The sequence below is a fragment of the Diadema antillarum genome, unplaced genomic scaffold (genome assembly GCF_040938485.1).
Source record: "Diadema antillarum isolate AM-2024a unplaced genomic scaffold, OU_Dant_1.0 scf00000000, whole genome shotgun sequence".
Taxonomy (NCBI): Eukaryota; Metazoa; Echinodermata; class Echinoidea; order Diadematoida; family Diadematidae; genus Diadema; species Diadema antillarum.
The window spans coordinates 683,134-705,721 of record NW_027270889.1 but is presented as its reverse complement, the minus strand read 5'-3'; the positions used below and the strand labels follow the sequence as shown (position 1 = coordinate 705,721).

The following is a 22,588-nucleotide window of genomic DNA, read 5'->3' as shown; positions in this document are numbered from 1 at the left end:
TTGGCGTATTCCTTTGCAAAACATTTTTATCATGTTTATAGAAGACAGCATAGAAACGAATAATACAAATTATTTTGCTCCTGTTTTATACATTGCTTATGAGCAGCTAACATCGTCACATGATGACAAAAATCAGAGAATTTCCTGCCAAGAGTATTTGACGGTTTCCTGTACGCGTGTTGGTAAAAAAACAAAGTAATGCTGTACAAGTCATGAAAAAAGACAATGCCATGTTTTAAATCCTCAAATTTCCTAGAAAAAAAAATGGTGCTGCGCCAATTCCTAATGCCTAACCTGATTCATTTTCCCCAATCCACCAGCTTGGATAGGTTTATCTAAGACCGAAAAAATCGTTCGTAAAAAACGCTTTCTCTTAGTCAGCAAATTATTTTTAAATTATGATTACATATACAGCGCCAGTGGGTGCGAAAGCATTTATCAGATGCATCCACCTGTACCCAGTTTATTGTTCCTCGTTCAAACACTGCGATGTTTAAGAACACAATGTCCCGCTCTACCTCTTTACTTAGATGGGTATCAGCTCTAAGCTTTGCCAAAGTAACAAATTTACTCTATTTAACACACACAAACCCCATAGAGCAGCAATCTGTCTGGCATGAAAGAGTTAATATTGACAATGTTCGGCTGATAATAGCGGCGGGGCCCTCGGTCTTGAAGAACATTGTTACTATAAACACCAGAGCGGCTACCGGTAGTCGATTAGACCGTTCTGTGGTGGTATAGCTATTCATCCACTTGGAACAGAATACTGCAGGTAGCCAAGACGGTAGTCAGGCCGAAAATCCACATGAAGAGGCGATCGACCACGAAGGCGATTCGAACCCACTCCTCCTTGATTGCCTCGTCCAAGACCTCGGCTTCGGACCGCTCGGTGATTTCCTGGAGGTTGTCGGCGATCTCGTTCACCAGGGAATGGATTCGTCCGCGGCGGTCAGCGCAGACGTCATTGTTGTCGATGGGCAGGACGTCACGCTCTAGGTTTGCGACATCGAGCTCGAGGGGCGCTCCGCTGTAGCGCCCCTGGTCGGACACGCCCTTATCCATAGCTGATGCATTCTCAAAGCTGATACGTGGAATCTTCAATGGATAAAAATGAACCGGTATATAAGAAGAGTGCAGGATGGAAGAGTGTGTTATACAAAAAAAAAAAAATGTATATATATATATATATATATATATATATGTATATATGTCAACCAATACTTAAATTTGTAGGACAATAAACGTGCGTACTATTTGTTAATCTTTGCTGTTTTATGTGCATTTGGGCGATACACCTATGTATATGATCTTTAGAGAAAAAAACAATATACACACAAAAAGAATGTGAGCCTTGCATCACAAAATCCACAAGGTCTAGAAAGTCGATATTAGTAGGACTGAAAATACGCTTTTGAGTAAGTTCGGCTCACTTGGGTTCTTGAGTGTGTTCTGAAAATGTTTTAAAGCATAATCCTTATAATTGAGTATAAGTAAACAATGTCACGATTATAGAAACACATCATTCCGGCATTCAAACACATACGAACTGCACAGTGCCTTATGTGACAGCTCCTGCAATAAGTTTTCATTATGCTTACAACAGCAATTATCTGAAATTTAGACAATGTCATGATGCATACACGAATAAATGTTACTCATCTAATATGCCTAGAAAAATTAACCATTGACATATTCAAATATATATTTCCAAGCATGTCCTTGAATTAATCATTATATTCATAATATTTAATTTATCTATCATGCATTCACATCACGTGTTTATCGTATTTAACGTTTATCTATTTCGCTATTTCAGTGAAATGAAAAGTTCCTGAACAACTTTTTATCTGGCCTCAAGGTAAGGTACCTCTTTCAGGTTATCTTCGTCATCGTCACATCCCTTCATCCACATGAGCCTGGCCAAGTAATGGAGTGTCAGACGCCTCAACCATGAGGGCGCCCTTCCCGTGTAGGTCCCTCGGTGGTTGATGTAGAGAACGATGACAGTGAATAGGGTGGAGACGGACACCAACACGACAGTCGCTATGTAGTACTTGGCTGTCGAGGAATCGAATGGGAAACGCAGTAATTATAATGAAAGGCATATTGCGGCAGAGTCGAGGCTGGGCTACATCTCGACTGTGTACTGAACATGAAAAATTATGAGTCATAATCTAAAATGTGAAAAATTTCAATTAGAGAAAGAATCATTTCATCTTAACTCACTATGCTTGTGGAGGCATGGAGAGTATTTCATTTTAGGACATGTCACAATATCATTTCACTTATAAGAATTTAATGTACGAATATATCAAATTCATAATCGTGGGCATGGTGGGAGGTTTTTGAATAATATAATTGTTTAAGTCTTTATTCGTTACAATGATATGTCTCATTGGATGAGACCTCGGACTATTAACACCTCCTGTGGGCTCCATTTGTACTCCTACGCAAGGCAGTGTATTCTTATCGTCTAGTCCTTCTGAGGGACTTAAAGTCGTCAGCCCTGTAGTTGCCGACGAGCATTTACTGATTCGAATCATTTTTTTTTTCAAGTTAATAGTCATTCCTTTACTATTTTCGTTTTGTTTTTCTTCTCATGCTCAATGGACATTAGTCTCGACAATCCTCCTGTGTGTCCGTGTGTATACATGAGACTTTCTAACATAATCTATCTTTACATTTTCTTACAAAAATTGCAAAAAAAAAAAGGTTAGTAGGTGGTTATATTAGACTTACAAGTCTTCGATCAGACTTCTTTACACTAGAAAATAAAACATGATGGGTAGATTGTAGACACAACATAAATGAGAAGAAAATCCAAAATTGATAAAAATTCTGATGAAATCTAATTTCTTTTAAAACATTCATTCGGTTTCGTGATGAGCTGGTGCACTCGACTACTTTGCTGGCCACAGTATTTATCCCTCTTTACCCTCTTCCAGGGCATGTGCCGGATAATAATTGTTACTCACATATGAGGGGAACGACTTCGGAGGTCGGCGGCATGGTCTCGGCAGCGAGCAGGAGGAAGACAGTGAGCGAGAGGAGGATGGTGATACAGAGGGTGATCTTCTCCGCAGCGTCGGCGGGGAGGTAGAAGCTAAGCAGGGTCAGAGCCGACACCAGGATACACGGAACCAACATGTTCAGTACGTAGAATAGAGATCTGCCACATGGAGAAGACGAAGGAGAAGAGATTCAAAGGAAATTAGAATACTAAGTGTACTAGTTCCTGAAGACAGAAGAAATGACAAAACTTAAATTGATTTAAACTGAACTAAATTGAATTGAATTGAATTGAATTGAATTGATTCTCATATTATTTTCATAAGAAGAGTAAATGCGATATAATGAATTGACAAAAAAAAATCCCATCAAAATCATTAGATCGCAATATTCAAAATAAAAAAGTAAAGCAAAACGAAGTACTACATATTCAAATTCAATGGTATCATGGCGAATCGACAACATCTCAGGGTCATTAATAATAAGCCAGTTCGGAGTTCCACTCTGCTCATGAGCAGAAAAAGGTCATTCGGACCAACAGGCACGTTGGTTTTTAAAGTCACTGGGATAAGCGTCTGTGATGTATTATTATGTATAATGATTATTCATGTAATCCTTATAAATGCTGCTTGCCAGCACATCCACCTGACAGCAAAAGTGCTATTTGGCAATATCGATAGATCGAGGTTGGTCTTACATTCAATGTAAGATAATGGAATGGATGCTTTCCCAATTAAGTGTTAATTGACGGATCATTCTGGCCATCTGGTCTATGCGAGTTCATTCTTTGTTTAAGCAGGATTGATGAATACCATAAATCGTTGCGTAAAGCTTATGCATTATGTCGCTCTGAAAACGAGTGAAGAGCCCCTTAACCGACTGAGAAAAAAGAAAGGTCATTCGGACCAATGTGCCCATGAGCTAACTCCGAACTGGCTTATTATGATAGACTATGCACGAATAATTGCATTTTTTTTATACTTAACTTTGCCTCCAACACGTATAGACATTAAAGATGGGCCATCCGTTTTGTATTCCTTCCCAAATACCACAGAACATGATATATTCCACCAGAATGACAAGACTATATATTGTAAAGCTATAACATTTCTGTGATAATTGAAGGTTGTTAGCTCTTAAAATTCAAATAATGCACCAAATGCTCACCGTAACGTATTCTGTGTACGAGGCACAGCTGCATATACTAATAATCCTGTGGTTGTAATATGATACTATTACTTCGATCAAAAGATATGCATGCCAAAAGCTGTCAGAAAGGAAGAATTCACTAGCTTCTTTCACTTTATTATCTATGGCAAATAACAACATATCACTTACATGAACTACATAAGTGCATCACACAGGTCTGTAAAACTAGTCTAGTAGTTTAGATTTGTAATTTTCTCGTAGTACGAAATGATTATTCGAATCTTAACGGTCGATTTAACTAAATAAATTAAGACCCTCTTGAGTTCAAAATTTACAGGATGTTTCCAAATATTGTTTTCTTCAATACCTAAATGTTCTCACCAAATTTTCAAAAAATTTGCATGCAAAAGGGATTGCCTATCTTTAATGTTCTTTGAGTTAAACTCGATGTGATGATATATGAGTAAAGATTTGCGCATGCGTCATGCGGGACCTCGTATACCCGAAACCACGGTGACACGATAATTTTACAGTTGTCGTGGCCCCAAATATCTCTCTTTATCGATATCTCGAGTATAGGGTTTAGCAAAACTTGTAACGAATGATTTGGCGAATTACCAACTTGAAATATCGTTTTTTTAATTTTGTTTGGTGTATCTTTTTTTTAATCTTTGCGCTGCGAGAAAATGTCTTCAAAATATTCGTTAACACTAAGCACATCATAAACAGATGCATGAATGCCGACTGCATTCTTTGTTGAAAAACTTGTGACTAAAGAAAGAGAGAGCGAAAAAGAAATATGCCGTTAAGGGATCATTGCAATCTGGAGGATTTTTCTTTTCCTGAAAGCTTCTTAATATACGGATAGCTCGTCTTTTCACTGGTCAGTTTTAAACTGTACACACAAAAAAAGAGAAACAGACTAAAAGCACGTCGAATCACAATCGAATCGTACATTAGACAGCATATGGCGAGGTATCAAAAGGGCGCCATCGGGTAATGCGATAGTCTAGTTCTGGACCCTTTTTATCGATTCTTTTTTCGCCCACTATACGCTTTGGGCCGAGTGATGGCGCGATCCCGAGAACTGCGCGACCGAGAAAAAAGGCCTTTTTCCTCTGTCGCGCAGTTCTCGGGATCGCGCCCAGAGCTCACTCGGCTTGATGCGTATAATCAGCGAAAAAAAAAAATCGACGAAAAGGGTCCAGAGCTAGACTAGTAATGTGACTGAGTAGGACTAACCTGCGTCGGATAGTGATGACGAAATCGAGGATAGAGAACGGGTACTGGCAGCAGGCGTATTGGTAGAGCGTTCGGATAACCGGAAACGCCTCCAGCCGCCACTCGCCGTTGATGATGAAGTTGCTGCGATCCCCCGCTGCCGACCGATTCATGAGGTTTAGGTGCTGCGTGGTGTAGGCCCACGAGCCGAACTGAAGCGTGCATCGCTGCACATCGAATGGGAAGTAGTTGATGGCGATCTTGCAGGAGCTCTTGAAAATGGCCGGCGCGTTCCACGTCACGCTGCCGTCGTATGAAATTTCCGCATTCGTCTTCATTATGCCTTCGAATGTGTCGTCAGCACTAGCAAAAAACAAACCATGACAAAACAATACAAATGAATGTATTAACAGATGAATGATAGTGATGACAAAAGAAAACAATAGGCTTAAAAAATAGCAGAACTCAAGCGCTAAAACAACTAAAAAGAAATTACATCTCATCCAAACGCTTGAACGGTTCTGTCCCAGTCTGCCTATAAGATTTTATTCATGACTACAAGCCTATAGCAGAGGTTTAAGAGGTATAAGAATCAAGTCACTTTTGGTTTCTCCACAGATTAGATCAAAATCTATGGGTTACGTTCATTTCAAGTTGCATCTACAAAACTATGGATGAATTCGACTATACACTCCACTACAATGAAAATGCAGATTTGTTGGATATACTTACGTAAGTTCTGAAATCTGATCTATTTAAGGTTTTGTTTTTCCTGCTTAAGAAGAGAACTCGGTGTAAATCTGCACCAATTTTGTCATTTCTTTTTCTTGAGAGACTGAAGTGATATGCTATATGCTATATAAATAATTTATGGTTCTATCGTTGTTACAAATGCAACAGCATTCCCGCCTGAACACAACTTGACTAAGTGACTTTGACTAATTTTTCATATCAGATTCCTTCCGAATAATTATCGTGCAGGTTGATTTGTGTTATATTTCATTTTCTCTGTAGAGTACTCTTAATGGGGCGGTGAGTTGGCTCAGTCGGTAGCGCGTCTGTCTCACGATCCTAAGGGCCCGGCTTCGAACCCGAGTCTGAACTGAGCAATGTTGTGTGTAATCATACCGTCCCCTCTAGCAAGAGGCAAAACACTCTGTCCCTCGGATAGGACATAAAATAGAGGTCCCGTGTTTGAGAGAGTCACAACTCATGCAAGTAAAAGATCCCGCTTCATTCATTCACCGCAAAGAGCAGGGTGTTTAACCTGGTGAAGTGGTCCCACCTCACATCCAACTAGACCCCATGGAAGACCAGTTTAGTGTAGCTGAATATGGGCTATCCAGCCATCTTCACAGATGGAAATGAACAATAACAATAATAAACGTTAAAACCCAGTTTCCAAGTATATTTGACAGCCTCCTTTTCATCATCATTATCATTCGGTCATCTTGTAATAAAACTATGAAATCGGGACAATGAATGGCGGGAAACCACAATCAGAAATGCCGTTACGTAACTATCCCTGCACACACTCATCACGTGACCTTACTTATTGTAGAGAATAATGTCTGGTTTCCAGATGTCGGTTGAGGGCAGGGTAAGCTTGCGGATCCCGCCGTATTCATTGGGTTCCCATCGCAAGTTCCAGTCAGACCAGTGCTGCGAAGAGAGGGGGATAAAGGAAGATAGATTATAGACATATTCAATTAACAAAATACAAAGCATGCATTACATAATCATATTGTTTGAACAATATACATTTTGGAAAAAAAAAGCAATGGGATAGTAAAGTATAACTAACACATATATTATATATAAAAAGATGTGCAATTATGTAAATTTATCAAAAACGACGATGCATACTTTGAAAGGTCGACAGAAAAGTAATTATAAAAAAGAGTGGTCAAGTAAAAGCGGGGCTTGTAATACATGGATAACTCAAAACGTAATATGTCACTAGACGTCATCATTATGAACAGCAATTATTCTAAAGTGAAAAAAGTGCAAATTCAGACTAATCAAACAATGTTATAACCTACAGCCACTATTCACTGAGCCGCGTTTACCGTGTGTAGATAGATAGAGACTGAGAAAGAATACATGTAGAGAAATAGATACAGCAATTAAAGAGATGATAATGAACACTTATATAAAGGTGGAAATTTGTTATGATAAAGGCATAGGAAACTAAAACCGTGCAGTAAAACAATTTATTATCCTTAGTCATATGCACTGCGACCTCCGTCAAGTCAGGAAGATGAGATAAGGTAAATGGTAACAACGGTGAGAGAGTCAGCAAATTATAATATCAATAAATAAAGTACACACAATATTATATACATCATCAAATTTCCCTCGTTTTCAACGCTTCTATATAGAGATAAACTGAAGACTTGTTTTCTTTTCTCTTTTTTTCTGTTAGAACCTACAACATTTGCCATGGTTCTGAACTCTTACCTGGCGAAGCCAAACGTTGGTTGTTATTATCTGGTTGACTTCGTCCTGGAAGGAAAGAAAAATGTATGGATGAGAAACTCAAATCGATCGGCTTAAAAGTTTAGGGGTGATTTATTTAGGAATCTGGGTTAATTTTCCCAAAACGGAGCTTAAATCTTTATTGATGTAAGGCGTTGGATTAGGGGATATAGGTCTCTTCTTCTTCTTTTTGTTTTTTTATTTCATTTCCCTGTTTGCCTACATCGCTTACCACCCCTTTTAAAGATCCGATAATTCATACACAATGTCAGAAAGGTTCAAAACATACAGTTGTCATAATAATTATAATATAGCCCCGAAGTTGAGACGAAGATTTTGAAAGCATTGACTGTGTATGGCAGAGATAAAACGATTTGCAACAATGACCTTACGTTGATTATTATACATCTCATTGCTTTTATCACTATGCGTCTTTGTTAACACCGAGCCTTACAGAATTGAGGACACATAGATCTAGAACCAGCCATCAATATATACAGTGCATAGACACTCTTTTGAATATTGGTCTTTATATACATATATATTTTTTTTTTGAATAATTCGGCTTATATTTGAAAGTTATGTAATGCAGTTGCTGACCAAGTCGATGATCTGCTGAATGGCCACGCCGTACCGGACGACGATGGACTGTGACGATCGCACGACGGGCCGGATATCCTTCGAGTAGTTCGACATCAGAGATGTGATAAGGCGGTAGGTATCGGAGCTTTGGCCGGACACGCCTGAAAAAGAAGACCACACTCATCAAGTGACCATTATTACGGTTCGCCTGGCAATGATGATGATGATGATGATGGTGTATGGATTGTCTATCAATCTACAAACTGGCCTATTATATGTCTTTTGGCGTTTTTCTTTTGGAGGTATGAGATACCGGTTGTTTTGCTTTGCTTAAAAAAAAGATTGCTGTATCAATCAAATGAGAATTCGAATGAACAAAATAATTAATCTGATAATATGGGTGAAATAATGATAACGTCTGAGGTGATGTTCATAATGAAAAACGAGAATTATTACGATAGTGAGGATTGCCAAGTTGGCAGTGTATAGGTGTTGCTTTATGTGTGTATCTTATAATGTTAGATGAATTGATACATTACAGTGGAATGGAACTCTTTGAGTACTCTGTCACATAACGCAATGTACTATTACCGTACTCATGTAACTGGAGCACCTGGTGTGTGTTTGTACTGGTGTCAGTCAGATTAATCGTATAACATGTATTGTTATTATCATTCAGTTCAGTGGTACTAGTGTACACTACCATCACTCACTGATACTTTATCAGTCTTATCAGCATCGATGTCCCTTTCCTCTCCTGTGCGGCACCAGTAAGAGCGGCCCCTTTTAATACTTGATTATAACTATTGCTGTACATCAACAACCACTTTTGTGGATTCCCTAGACTGCTACGGTAGATTGCTACTCCTACAACTGTTTCTTCTCTAACTCAGAGATCACAGATCATTTGTGACATTTTGACTGGCCAAAAATAGAATTAACTGAACGCTTCGGTGCATAATCAGAACTAAAAACTCCATATACTTCAAGTAGGCTTCTAAGAGTAATGTTGTTTCTACGATATTGTAAAATTATGAATGTTTTCTTACAGCTATCAGTACGCACTCAATGAAATACAAAGTGGATTGACACGGCGAAACAACGAAATCATGACCGGATCCATGATTTTGGAATCAATGTGTTTAAAACTGGGCTACTCACCGGCGACAGTGACCGCCACAAATAATATCATCAGCATTTTGTTGATCTCAGGGGTTCCCATCGTACTGACGAAAAGTAGATTTCTGATGTTGCAAATCTTGCGTCTTTCAATGAGGATTTAATGAACTTAGTCTCCTTCGAAAACAACAGAAAATCACAAGAATCGGATACAAATCAAGACGGGTTTAAAAAGCACAATATCGAGAGAGATTTCACAAATTTTCTTTGGAGCAACCCCTTTTCTCAAGTTCCACAGGCAAGAGTCGGGAGTGTTTGCTCTGTGCGCATGCGCAACCGAGAAACTCCGATATTGCTTTGGTGAGCTGCGCGCGTGAAGCATTATGTAACATCTAATCATATCTATTAGCATAAACAGAGTGTGGTTAGTTCTGATATCGATCAGGATAACAAGATATATATTTTCCCTCATAACGAATTCATTTGGCAAAGACAGGAACGGTTGTGCAGATGGGCATTTTATTAATGTGGATAGTCTCTGTCCCAGAAGCTGAAGCAAACTTACTGTGAATTGTTATATCACTGTGACCTCTTTGATGCATATTGAATAGGTGGGAAAATGCCTCATACGAAGAATAACGTAACAGTTAGGCTTTTCCGAATTGCTATTAGTCATCTAACTTGAGGGTGTGTTATGAAAGGGTGGAGCGCGCTGATACTTCGCGGCAGACACACCCAAGCAAACATCAATTGGACGGAAGTGTAGGTCAGGGTAATGGAGAGTCTATGTATAGGTTCTCCATGTTGTAAGCGAAATGTCGCCGCACTTTCACGGAGTATAGTGCGTTTAATTAGCGGAAATCAATGCATGTAATCTGCCCGAGTTTTCCCCGCTTGCTGAGTGTACCATCCATCAGAGCGCATAAGTATTGATCTGCATTCTGAAAGTGCTACACAACAAAGGACAAAAGAAGTGATGGATATTGCATATCATCAAACTAAAGGATCCCTATTATTAAATATACAATAACGTTATTACCCCCCAAAAATAGCTCGATAGTTTGTTTTGGCCAATGATGCTACCCAAATCATGATTTCTTCACACACTACACAATGTACATGTCATGATCCAGCAGTAATCGAATTACCGACAGGTTTGCAGATTTTAAGCCAGCGCCAACACATTAACTGGGGTATGGGCAGACTGATGGGTGCGGTAAGCCTATATAATCAATAATACAGTGTTGGCGTGTCCCAATCCGCAATCTGTCGGGAAAATTCCGATCGGTCTATGCAGACTCACGTTCCCCGATATGCAGACTCTGCAGTTGAGGCCATGTTACCATCTTGAGATACTATAAAAAGTGGGAAGATAAACTAACATTGTAATAACCCTGAGATGATTCATGCTCATTTTAGTGTTTGCAGTATCGTGCACTATTACACTTGCATGCATATTCGCAATGTCTGATATAAACACACCTATTTTATCTGAACAACATACTCAAACACTCACCTGCCCAATTCAATATTTCAACCTTGTATTTAGCAAATGTACCTTACAATAATATAGAATGTGAAAATCACTCATTTCTTTTTGTTTTCATTAGTTGAAGTCGCTATCCACGTCAACCTCTTCTAATGGCTGCTGCCCCTGTATCGCTGCCTCTCTCTCTCTCTCCTTTTCACTTTACATCGTCTCATGCTGTAAGCTCTGGTGCTTTTTGTATTTCTTAACGAGAACTAAGACTGATGCTGATACTGGTAATATCATTATTATCATCATACACAAGTGCGATGAGGATTATGGGAGTTGCATTTTAAGTGTTAAACCTATCTATAGAATGTATATTTCTTATCCATTCACTTATTGGCTGTGAATGCATAAAATCTATCAAAGAGTTATCGAATTAAAAGTAAGTCATACAACTTTTGTAAAACGAAATGCAGCTACAGTCTAGCGTTAAGAATTACACCTAGTCCATTTGTCAAACGTTACACATTCTTCAGGACAATTACGTCAACTTTCTAAAATAAGAACTGAAATGTTGACTGCATCAGTCATTCTGCATATTGAATCGACGCATGCGCAGAATGTTTTTCAGGTAAAAGAGCGCACATCGATATCATCTCAGCGTTGATCGATGTCATGCGAGCAGGCAGTGTAGGGCTGGACTTTACGTTCTGATAGTTTATTCTGTTAGAAAAGATTTATTTCTTCTGTCAGGACTCCCGTTGGCCTACTGCCTTTCTACGTAACCTGCGGTCTAGGATTCTAGAACGAACTTTTATCAAACGTATCCCGCGTTCTCGTTATCTTTCGATAGCCTGATATTCCTGTTCTTCATCAGTACACTATTACGAGGAAGATACAAAACGTCTTTCAATGGCATCGAACTGGGTCGTTGTATGTTTTCTGGCGGGTCTATTAGCGGGTAAGTAACTTTTACTTTCTTGTTTGCTTGTTTTTGATTCATCGACCATTTAGTTTGGAATTCATCGTCCCTACTCCAATTTCTAGTTTTCAGGATAAACGCATTCATTACTTTCGGCATGTTTGTATAATCAGGAAATCCACCCAATTACCATCAATCCTTGTGAAAATACGTCACAAAGAAAACAGAAACGGGGAGAATGAAAGGTAAAAAGGGAGCATAACAAGATGAAATCTAAATTAGAGGAAAAAGAAGAAGAAAAAAAAAAGAAGAAGAAAGAGAAGGAGGGAAAGAAAAGGAAGGGAGGCAGAAAAAAAGTTATTTGCATTCATACATACTTTTATCATGTTGTATTAGGTAACGAATTGGGTAACGTTGATTTCTGCTTTGTTGTAATATTTCACGTAGCCGGATACAGGAGGAAATGGGAATATATATCTTTTTAGATTTTCATTCGTTGCAGTTGAAAGGCTTTTCAAGCTTAAATGTGTTACAAACATATTTCAACAGAGTTCGTTGGCATTTTTAGCAAAATACTGTAAAAGTAATATGTATCAATGTTTCCCTTACATCTTCTTAAAGTACGTTTTTATCAAGTTCATCTGACACATATTTTGCGAAAAAGAACACATTTTGTATTTATTATCATAATACGCATAGATTCATTATTATAGTATGTTTGTGTTTCTGTGTGTCTTTGTGTATGTATATTATGTGAGACCCTCTACTTGTATGAGGGTGTGTGTATGAGTATTTTTGTGTGTTTATGTTACCCCATAAACCACTGGAATCAGAATATCTTGCCTCGCCTTTCAATTACGCATTCAAATTTCTACACGTAAGCGTGGCGGTAAGTTGTTACGTAACACCATCAGAAATTGATATAGATTATGAATAATGCATCCTAATTAGAAGATAGCAGATGACTATTGTTTGTGGAAACCCGATGGACAATTTGTTCAGGCGTTGGTCAGCCGATCGAAAGGACATGGGGTCGAGTAGAGACCAGGACGTAAGCAATCTACGTATTATTGTCCTTGAGTTGAAAGTTTAACATGTTTTATGCTTAAGACTGTTTGACGCAGATCCATTCCACAGTTACCATACCAGTATTTAGTAGATCCCAGATTCTAATGTCCATTCATACTTATATCTCCATTGTCGCCCCTCGACAAGATGGGTGGACATTACACACACATACATGGGGGCATTAAAGTGCTGAAGGCAGTAGGATTAACATGCATTTTAACTTGTCGATTGTATTGATCTACCTATCTTTATTTCAACACTATGACACAAGGGGGGGGGGGTGTAATTTTGTTTGAATCGTGGGTATTTTTCGTCAGGCTACGTACCTGATAAGCGATAGTTTTGTCGCAAAGGAAAATAATGTACTGTAAGTTATTTTCTTGCCATTATAAGGGTTTGTCCCAAAAGTGAAAATAAAAGAGAAAAAAAGATAAATCGAATGAAAGGTTAAGTGGCAAATTCTGATTAAAAATGTTTAGTTGTGTAAAATGTGTAAAATGCACAGACATTAAAATGGTAACCTATATTGACTGCTATCGAAAGGAATGAAAGGAATGTGAATAAAACCCTGCAAGTTTACTAGTGCAATGGTTATTTGCGTCATAGGACATACAAGCAAGCTATTCTGTCTACGAGTACACTCAATGCCTTTGAATGCCCTTTGCATGCATTAGTTGATGCTATGTCGGGCAAGTCCAGGGAAACCTCCAGCAAGCTTTTTGGGAGTCATGAGAAGTGTTTTATAAAAATGTATAGAATATACCTATATTAGTAAACATGGCTGTTGTGTTGACATAACCAATTAGGGATGATAATTATAATTTGTGCTGACTTTCCCAACCGCCATGTAGGTGAAAATTTCGTTCCGATCTCTCGCGCCATCTGTGCACGAAAAGGCGGGGGAGGGGAATGCCGGAGGGGAGGGGGAAGGGAAGCAGAAGAGTTTAACTCTTTAACTACCACCGTCCCAAAACGGCATCGACATCATATGCAAACTGTTTATTGATGCAAATGAGGGGTTAACTGTGATGAAGATTTCACGCTATAAATACTCAGCAAACATTTCAAGCCTTCTTCTTTAGCCCCATTGGGACCACCGCATCAACATATCTGCAACAACTTAAGTTAACCCTTTGCATAGTGCGTGTACAACGCTATGGGTTTTTTTTTGTGCCAATCGGTACTAAAGGCATAGGAAGGGTCAAATGTTTGTTAGTGGAATTGACTGAATTATTATCCTCCATCTCAACAGGAGCACGCGGCACTGAAGATGAATATCGGCTCCTGCGGGACATGTTTGCCAACTACAGCAGCATCGTCCGCCCCGTCGAGCGGGCCACCGACACCATTATGGTGCGGTTAGGTGCCGCCATCCAGCAGATTATCGACATGGTGAGCAAAACTTGGCATGATGAACAATTGGTGATGTCAACGACGATGATGAAGATGATAGTGGTGTTGATGATGAGGTGGAGGATGTTGAAGATGGTGATGATGATGATGATGGTGATGGTGATGGTGATGATGATGATGGTGATAGTGATGGTGATGGTGATGGTGATGGTGATGGTGATGGTGATGGTGATGGTGATGGTGATGGTGATGGTGATGGTGATGGTGATGGTGATGGTGATGGTGATGGTGATGGTGATGGTGATGGTAATGATGATGGCGACAATGATGCTGCTGACGACAATGGTGATAATGGTAGGGTTCTTTTGTTTAACGGCTTGACAAACACAAGCAGTTATTTCTCTTCACACTACGGAGGACTCTACTTCTCCCATGGCGCAACGTGTAGAGTTGATACTGTTTGGCGACTATTTCTGGTCAACTTGGGCGGACCATGAGGGGTCAGCACTATCGGTCAGTTTCCTAGTGTGGGACGGTGTGTGAGACTGGTGCACAGCTATACATCTCCTTTTTTCCCGTTCTTTTGTATGGGGTTGTATGGCAGGTAAAACTGTAACGCAAACCTAACAAAATGGATGTGAGTAAAGACCTACATGGTCAAGAATTATAAGCTGCATTTTATTCTGACGATGAACATACACGAATAAGTTACCAAAAAAATATATAAAATATACTAATGGTATTTGATACCCGTTATCGACAGATTTAAGTCGAAATCAACATAATACTATTCTGGCTGTTAAACTCTTTCTCTCATTTTTTCTTTCATTCTACAGGATGAAAAGAGTCAGGTCCTTACCAGCAACCTCTGGATGAGAATGGTAAGGCACAGTTAAAAAAAAAACCCGAGTATGGTGTGAGCATTTTAGGACAGCTCTAATGATAGATCAAATTGTAAATAAACATTTTATCCATATCTTTTCCCACTTTCCAGGATGTTGATATCATAAAGTTTCTAAAACAAGATATTGCATTTTAACATTTCTAGCATTTTTTCTTTCATTTGTTTCTCTTGTCTTCAGAAAGGTAATTTGAATACCTATGAAAGTTACCATTCAGAGAGAAAAGACCGGAATATAAATGCTTATTTCATAAAATGACCCTTGTTCGTTAAAAGATAAATAGTACTTACAACGGATTTTTTGATTGACTGTACATTGTAGAAAAAGGGATTAAAAAGCTTCATTTCAACTATATATGAAAGGACATTCCCTTGCTTAGTTGATGAATGTGCCGAGGTTATTCAAATCAATGATTGATTAATGGTTAATAATATCATACAATTATATTAATTAAAAAAAAGAAACTACATAAGTGCTCTTTCAAGCTGTATAATGTAATAATAGTCCATGAATATAGTTGAGAAATGAGTTAATTCGAGTTGTCATTACATCAATTTATGTCATTGCAAATTGGGTTACACCATTGGATAATTCTACGTGACTTTCTCTCTTTTCTACAACAATGATTTTCTGATTGCATGTAAAACTTCAATTAATTTCGTGATTATATTTACCAGCAATGGACTGACAGCAATTTCAGATGGAATCCTGAAGATTACGGCAACACGTCTGTGTTGATTGTGCCTGTAGACTCAATATGGAGACCAGACATTGTCCTGTACACCAAGTAAGTGGAAAACAGTTCTTTGAAGTTTATCAAAGTTAGATGCCAGGAAAGGTCACGCGAGTTGAATGTAGCATAAGTCTTGCGATGGATATCCCAAAGGCCCTAATGACTTTTTATGTTTGTTTCGTTTTATGTTGAAGATGAGTATTTGAAGAAGTTTCAACATGAAATAACTATAAAAAAAATACATTTCCTATTTAACCGCATCAGGTGATCAACTTTAGTTCAAACGATTATCATTGTAGATATGGTTGAATAAATCTATTTTCTGCCAATTCTAAGCTTTATTTTGTCTTGCTTTGGATAATATTTTGCTTCTGTCCTTTTCTTGGTTGATTGATTTCATCAGCGCTGACAGTGGTTTCAGCGGTATGATGCTCACCAGTGCAACCGTAACGCACGAAGGGGTGGTCTATTGGAACGCCCCGGCTATCTACCAGAGCACGTGCAAGATCGACATCACCTACTTTCCATTCGACGAGCAGCAGTGCCATTTGAAGTTTGGCTCCTGGGCCTACAACGGATTTCAGCTTGATCTCAGGAACAGATCCATGAGCGGCGACGTCTCTTCTTACATCGACAACGGCGAGTGGACGCTCATTGGCATGCCGGTTCGCAACAACATCGCTTTCTACCAGTGTTGCGCGGAGCCTTACCCCGACGTCGACTTCACCGTCATTATCCGCAGGAGGGCGCTTTTTCATATGATCAATCCCCTGGGGCCGTGCATCTTGATTTCGCTGATCACGACTTTGGTGTTCATCATGCCTGCCGACGCTGGAGAAAAAGTCACTCTGGGGATCACCATTCTTCTGGCCATGACCGTGTTCCTCCTGCTGGTTGCGGAGACCATGCCGCCAACCTCGGAAGTGGTGCCGCTGATTGGTTAGTTTCGTAGCTACATTTGCACGTCAGTTTAGTAGCGCCTCCCCATCATAAACCATAAAAAATCATGTACGAATCTTGAATCGAAGCTGAGTTTACAGTTTATTTACTCGATTTTTTTTTCAACCGTATACGTGACCTTTCGACATCACCTACTTTTTTACAGTTTGACCACTTCTATCGTACCAACCTTTCATGAACTGCAGCAAGCAGAAAGAGCAAACATCGAATACAAGTTTTGTGACGAACTTAAAGTTGAAATAAAGATTTAAATCAAGACATTAAAAAGTTTAAAAATGTACTTGGTCAAAACGAACATAGAAAATTTCGTGTATCCTATGACCCGTAAAACCTAAATTCTACAATCAGTATCCTATTTCTTATCCTAAAGCTTTAAATGACATAAAGTAAAACCAGCACCTGCTTATGCCTAATGACAAATATCATGTGACATTTATGACTGATATGATGTGCATTTCCCGTCGCTATATGAGATTTTCAAAGCAACAGCAAAGCTCGCAGGTACTACCCCAAACACTCTTCATTTAGATGATTGATCATATATATGATTATATCATTGATCTGCACTTTATCTCTCAAATTGCAAATGTTATCGAAAGGTTCCTAGAAATTGTAATTTTTGGGACAGCAGCACAAACGTTGACAAAAGTTAATGATACACATATTTGAATACATTATAGAAGTGAATTGTGATGACCCTTCACTCCTCCAGTGTAGTAAGATTCATGGAAAGTTTTCAAATATCTGCATCCTATCATCCCCCTTCCAGCTCAGTACTACGCATGCGTCATCGTTCTCGTGTCCCTATCGACCGTGATGACCGTCTTTGTCTTGTGGCTGCACTTCCGCCTTCCCGGCACACATCGCGTCCCTCGATGGCTGAAACACTTCTCCTTCTCCGTCCTCGCCCGCTGCATGTTCATGGGAGAGGAGCTCATCAGCATGGGCGACGACGACGACGGTGACGGCGACGACAACGAGGCGGCCAACAAGGACGGGAAGGTGGGCAACGGCTACGAGAAGAGCTTCGCCCCGCCACGGCACAACGGCGTGTCTGCGGTCGAGGACGGCGGAAAGAAGTCCCAAGAGCTCGTGTCTGGCTCCGCTTGGAAGTTCGAATCGATGCTGCATGACATCGCCGCCAATCTCAAGTACATGACCGCGAGGAACCGTGAAGCCGACGCCGAGGACGAGGTCCTAAATGAGTGGAAGTACGTCGCCGTCGTATTCGATCGACTCTTCATGTGGATCTTCCTCATCTCAACGGTAATCTGTACCCTGGCCATCTTGTGCCAGCCAAAGACCTATGTCAGTCTGAAAGACTTCTAGGGACTTTCTTAGCCGGAAACATTGACCATGCACCAGCCATACTGAACGGCCACCTTTCAGTCACTCTTATCACAAGACTGTAAACAGTAAAGCTGCCGTAATGGTCTCAAATTGCTGATGAAAGATTTTAGGTGATGATGGCAAGAGCTAAGAGATTCTCTGGAACAGACATCATCATCCTTGGACGTCGCTTTGTTGCACCTGTTCTGGTCCTTGACAAATGACGGTCCATTAGCACCAACTGCTACATAGTCAGGTTTTTTTTTTCTAATCAGTTGACTAGGCAGAGGCGATGTTTGGTTTATCTTAAAGATTGGAAATGAAAACCCTCCTCTACAATTTGGTATCACTTTTGTCATAAGAATTAGATGTTTTGAACAGAATTCCCTGTGTTGTCAGATCTGTTTCAATTCTTTTACGAATGAAGCAATGAACAATTCAGTGAGATGCAAATGCATCCTTTTGTTAACACATGTTTTTTTTTTTTTATAATCATGCAATCGGGAGCCTGGAATGGACATTTGAGAGGTTGTTAATTTTTTTTTTTCTGTCAATGATGCTGAATAAACACCGACTGATTTAGTAATTATTACTCATTGAAGAATAGCGGTCATGAAGGAAATTCATCGATGGATACTCGTTCATAATTCGGGATGCAATAAAATCATTATTCTTTTCAAATGCCCATATCTTTCATTGTATTGAGGAATGAATGGTGATGAAAAGAATTCATGTTGAATTTGTCAAGCGTTGGACGACATAAATCACAAGCGAAAGGGCCAGTGTCATTGAAACCCTACCAAAAGCCAATCAGTATTGAAAATGTTGAATCTGTTCTTGTTCAACCAGGGTACTAGTAGCCTCTTCAGTGCTACCAGTGTTCTCGCAATTGACGTCGTCGTTATCACGACAACAGGTTTGCACGTAGGCCTACAAGCATTTGGAGGAAAATCAAGAGGCAATGCGACGTACAATACGGCAGTAGTGCATTGGGCATACTGCTTATCCTTATAGAGGAAAGAAAGACGTTAATAAACAAGTATGTACTCAATTTAGTGTATGTTCCTGACAGATTTATAAAGTGAAAGAAAAAGTGTATGTGACGGTGTAATAAGAACGTTTTATTCAAGCACCCTTTTTTTACACTTCAAAAACAAAACAAAAAAGGGTTATTTGTATATTTCCATCGAGACTCATAACTGACATGTTTGAATTCATAAGCCTTAGCACATTATACATATAGGAAAGCTTCGATGAGTTAACACTGCCATTATCATTATTCGATGTTTTGTCCTTGTACATTTCTGCTCGCTACCAGTGAATGTAGAGCAAGGTCGTGCCAGGAACATCGGACCATAGATCGACCCTGGTCTCACGCCAGCATGCCGGAATCCTGCCATAGACCTCGTCCACATCCTTTTCCCCTTGCTTTATAGCAAAGGTTATTGTTGTGACCAGTGATTGACACGATGCTCTGAAACAGTGTGAAAAAATATATATAGTTTGAAGAGGAAGAAAACAAGATCTAATTCTGTGCTTCAGTTAACTTTGACAAGGAAAAAATCGACAGACACCTGGAAGTTTTCTTTAAAAAAAGACCACCTACAAGAGAGTTTTGGTATTATAGATCTCTTGATTTCCAAGAACAGTTATGTTGCCCCAACTTTATGCAAATTAGAAGAGTTGATGACGTCACAGATTTACTCAGTTCATTTACATACTTACGTTATAAAATCAATGATGAAAAGTTCTAAATACATCATAAAGGAAAATATTTTACCCTTTTTGTGCTAATTAGCCGATTATGCAAAAAAAAAAAAATGAATGAATGAATGAATGCATGATTGTCACACTCGTTCACAACCTATGGACAAGAAATTAATGCGGCGCACAGATGATTGATAAAACATGTATGAGAGACACTTTCATAAGCTGTATAATTGGATACGCTCTTATTTTGTTTTTCTTTCAACTATAAGAATACGTCATTGTAACAAATGGTCACCTAAATGTATTTTGAAGGATTTGGATGATACTAATCAAGAAGAACACGAACTAGAAAAGTAGCTCGTTTTGTATCGAATATTATGATCAATGCATTATAAAGTCTGCAAGTGTTCATGTAAATGAAAATATGCAGAATTCTAATCGTGAACGCAATTCAATGTATTATTTCGTACATGCTGGTCTAGAGAAAAGTGCAAATCTTTAATGTTGATACTTAATGATTTTTTGATGTCATCGATGCGGACAAAGAATTGTTCTTGGCAAACAATGTGCCTTATATCGTATCATATACCTAAGCAGTAGGTGTGATGGGAATGTTGTAAATAGTGGTAATATTTCTGTAAACTCAGTTTTGCTTGCTCACAATGTCATAGTAATTTTTTTCTAGGACCCCAATGTCTTGAAGATTGATTTGTTTGTATATACCAGTTTGAAGACACTATGGTTATGGAAAGACACAGTTATCATTTATTTGGTACAGATGAAAATAAGCAATAAAACTTTAGATATTACCTAACTTTTATCATGTAAGCTATGTGTAAGCTAACTTATCACAGGCCGTGGCAAAATAGACGCAGACCCAGTATGGACCGATTCGGTTTGAGTGCTGATTTCTATCCTTACTTCTATATCAGTCATAACTGGGGGCTTTAGTATGCGTAACAATAGTTAATTTATGCACTGACAAAGCAATGTACCTCACTCATTGCATAACCTATTGAATCATCTTTTCTTCTTATGTTGGAAGCACGCCGGTGATGGCTGACATAAGTTACAGTGTTTTAAAACCGGATTGGTCTATATGATACGTTGGGATTCTGAAAGACACTTTTTTAAAAGCGTATGATCGCCAGGGCTTTTCACTTCCGGGTGGTTTGTGTAGTCTGGTGTCAGATCCTCAAAATACTTCAAGATCATTTTCGACGTTACAAGTCGTTTGGCGTGTTTGGAGCTTGCCTGTACAGAAGGCAGCCATTAAATTTGTGAGTCACCACTGTATAGCCTTTGAGCAGCATTTGAATCGGGTTTACCGTCATGTATAAAGTTACGAATTGATGATGTCACAGTCTTTTGTTATAACTTGTGTTGTAACCAGGTTCGAGCGTGGTTAGCAACACAGTGTTCACATTAATATTAGGGCCAGGCGATGTTGTTTTGAACCAGTTTCCACGGCGATGAATTGCTATGACATCACATTTTGCATGCTTTGGTACACTGGTAGAAATGTGTTTTTCCAGAATGCAGATAATTATGTTACCCACTATCAACGCAAGTAGTGTGTAAGGGAATGAGCGCTTATTATTTATTTTGTAACATTACTTGTAAGCATACATGTATTTTGATACATTTACAACATACGAGACTTGCCGTGTTTTGTTCAATGCACATACTTTTTTTCTTCGTGATTGTTTGTGAAAATAAAAAAGAAATGATACAGATAATGCTTTATGAGTAGTACGTGTTGTCACTCTGATGTTCATTGTGTTAAAGGATCCATTCAAGGAAAATGGCTTGAAAGAAAAAAATTGCTTGAGAAAATTGTCAAAGCGATTGTCAATTACCACATGTCACGTGATGTGAATGTGAGAAGGAAATCTACAGTCATCATCTCTAGAGCCCGGACCCCCAACTAGGCATGGCTCCCGCCCTCTCCGTGCCCCGAAAAAATAATCAGCAATAAAACAATAACTGTAAGAGTGCAAATGTACCCAGGCCAGGTCTCTATAATTTGCTGAACTCATCGTTTCTCTATTCTGTTAAACTTTACACTAATTAGAAACAAGGACCAGCGTTTATGTTGTTGTGGGTCTTTTATTGGTTTGGTTTGTATAATCGCTTGTCTGTTTACTGGTTTGCCTGTTTATTTGTTCTGGGTTTTTTTTTTCTCTGTAAACGTTCTCATTTAACCCAGATTACGATCCAAGCAAGTTTCCTTTATCTTTTTATCTATTCACCTAATTTGTTATCTTCCCCAGGGTAAGCTTTCTCTAAATGCAAGTAGAGGTAGGTTGAACAAACCAGACCCAGCTTTGAAAAACTCCTTTTCAGGACAAAAATGTTACATATCTTTCTACTGCTACTACTACCACCACTACTACTAATGATAATGATGATGATGATGATGATGATGATGATGATGATGATGATAATGATAATAATAATTAAATAGTAATGATGATGATGATGATGATAATGATAATAACTATTAAATAATAATGATGATGATGATGATAATGATAATAATAATAAAATGAAGAAGAAGAAGAACAAAAAGAAAA

General features: G+C 38.9%; 2 protein-coding genes across 2 annotated transcripts; one reads left to right on the top strand and one right to left on the bottom strand.

Annotated features, from left to right (window-relative positions):
* Positions 1-744: 744 nt before the first annotated feature.
* Positions 745-9,640, bottom strand: LOC139740802 (neuronal acetylcholine receptor subunit alpha-3-like). The gene is made up of 8 exons (XM_071651733.1): positions 9,604-9,640; positions 8,461-8,603; positions 7,843-7,887; positions 6,935-7,044; positions 5,404-5,745; positions 2,979-3,172; positions 1,871-2,061; positions 745-1,098 (listed from the first exon to the last, which is right to left on the bottom strand). Exons 1-8 carry the CDS (start codon positions 9,638-9,640, stop codon positions 745-747), a joined length of 1,416 nt encoding a protein of 471 aa, XP_071507834.1.
* A 2,307-nt stretch (positions 9,641-11,947) lies between these two features.
* LOC139723919 (neuronal acetylcholine receptor subunit alpha-10-like) lies at positions 11,948-18,302 on the top strand. The gene is made up of 6 exons (XM_071635428.1): positions 11,948-11,996; positions 14,278-14,417; positions 15,215-15,259; positions 15,958-16,067; positions 16,417-16,952; positions 17,743-18,302. The coding sequence occupies exons 1-6, from the start codon at positions 11,948-11,950 to the stop codon at positions 18,300-18,302; spliced, it is 1,440 nt and encodes a 479-aa protein (XP_071491529.1).
* Positions 18,303-22,588: the final 4,286 nt, after the last annotated feature.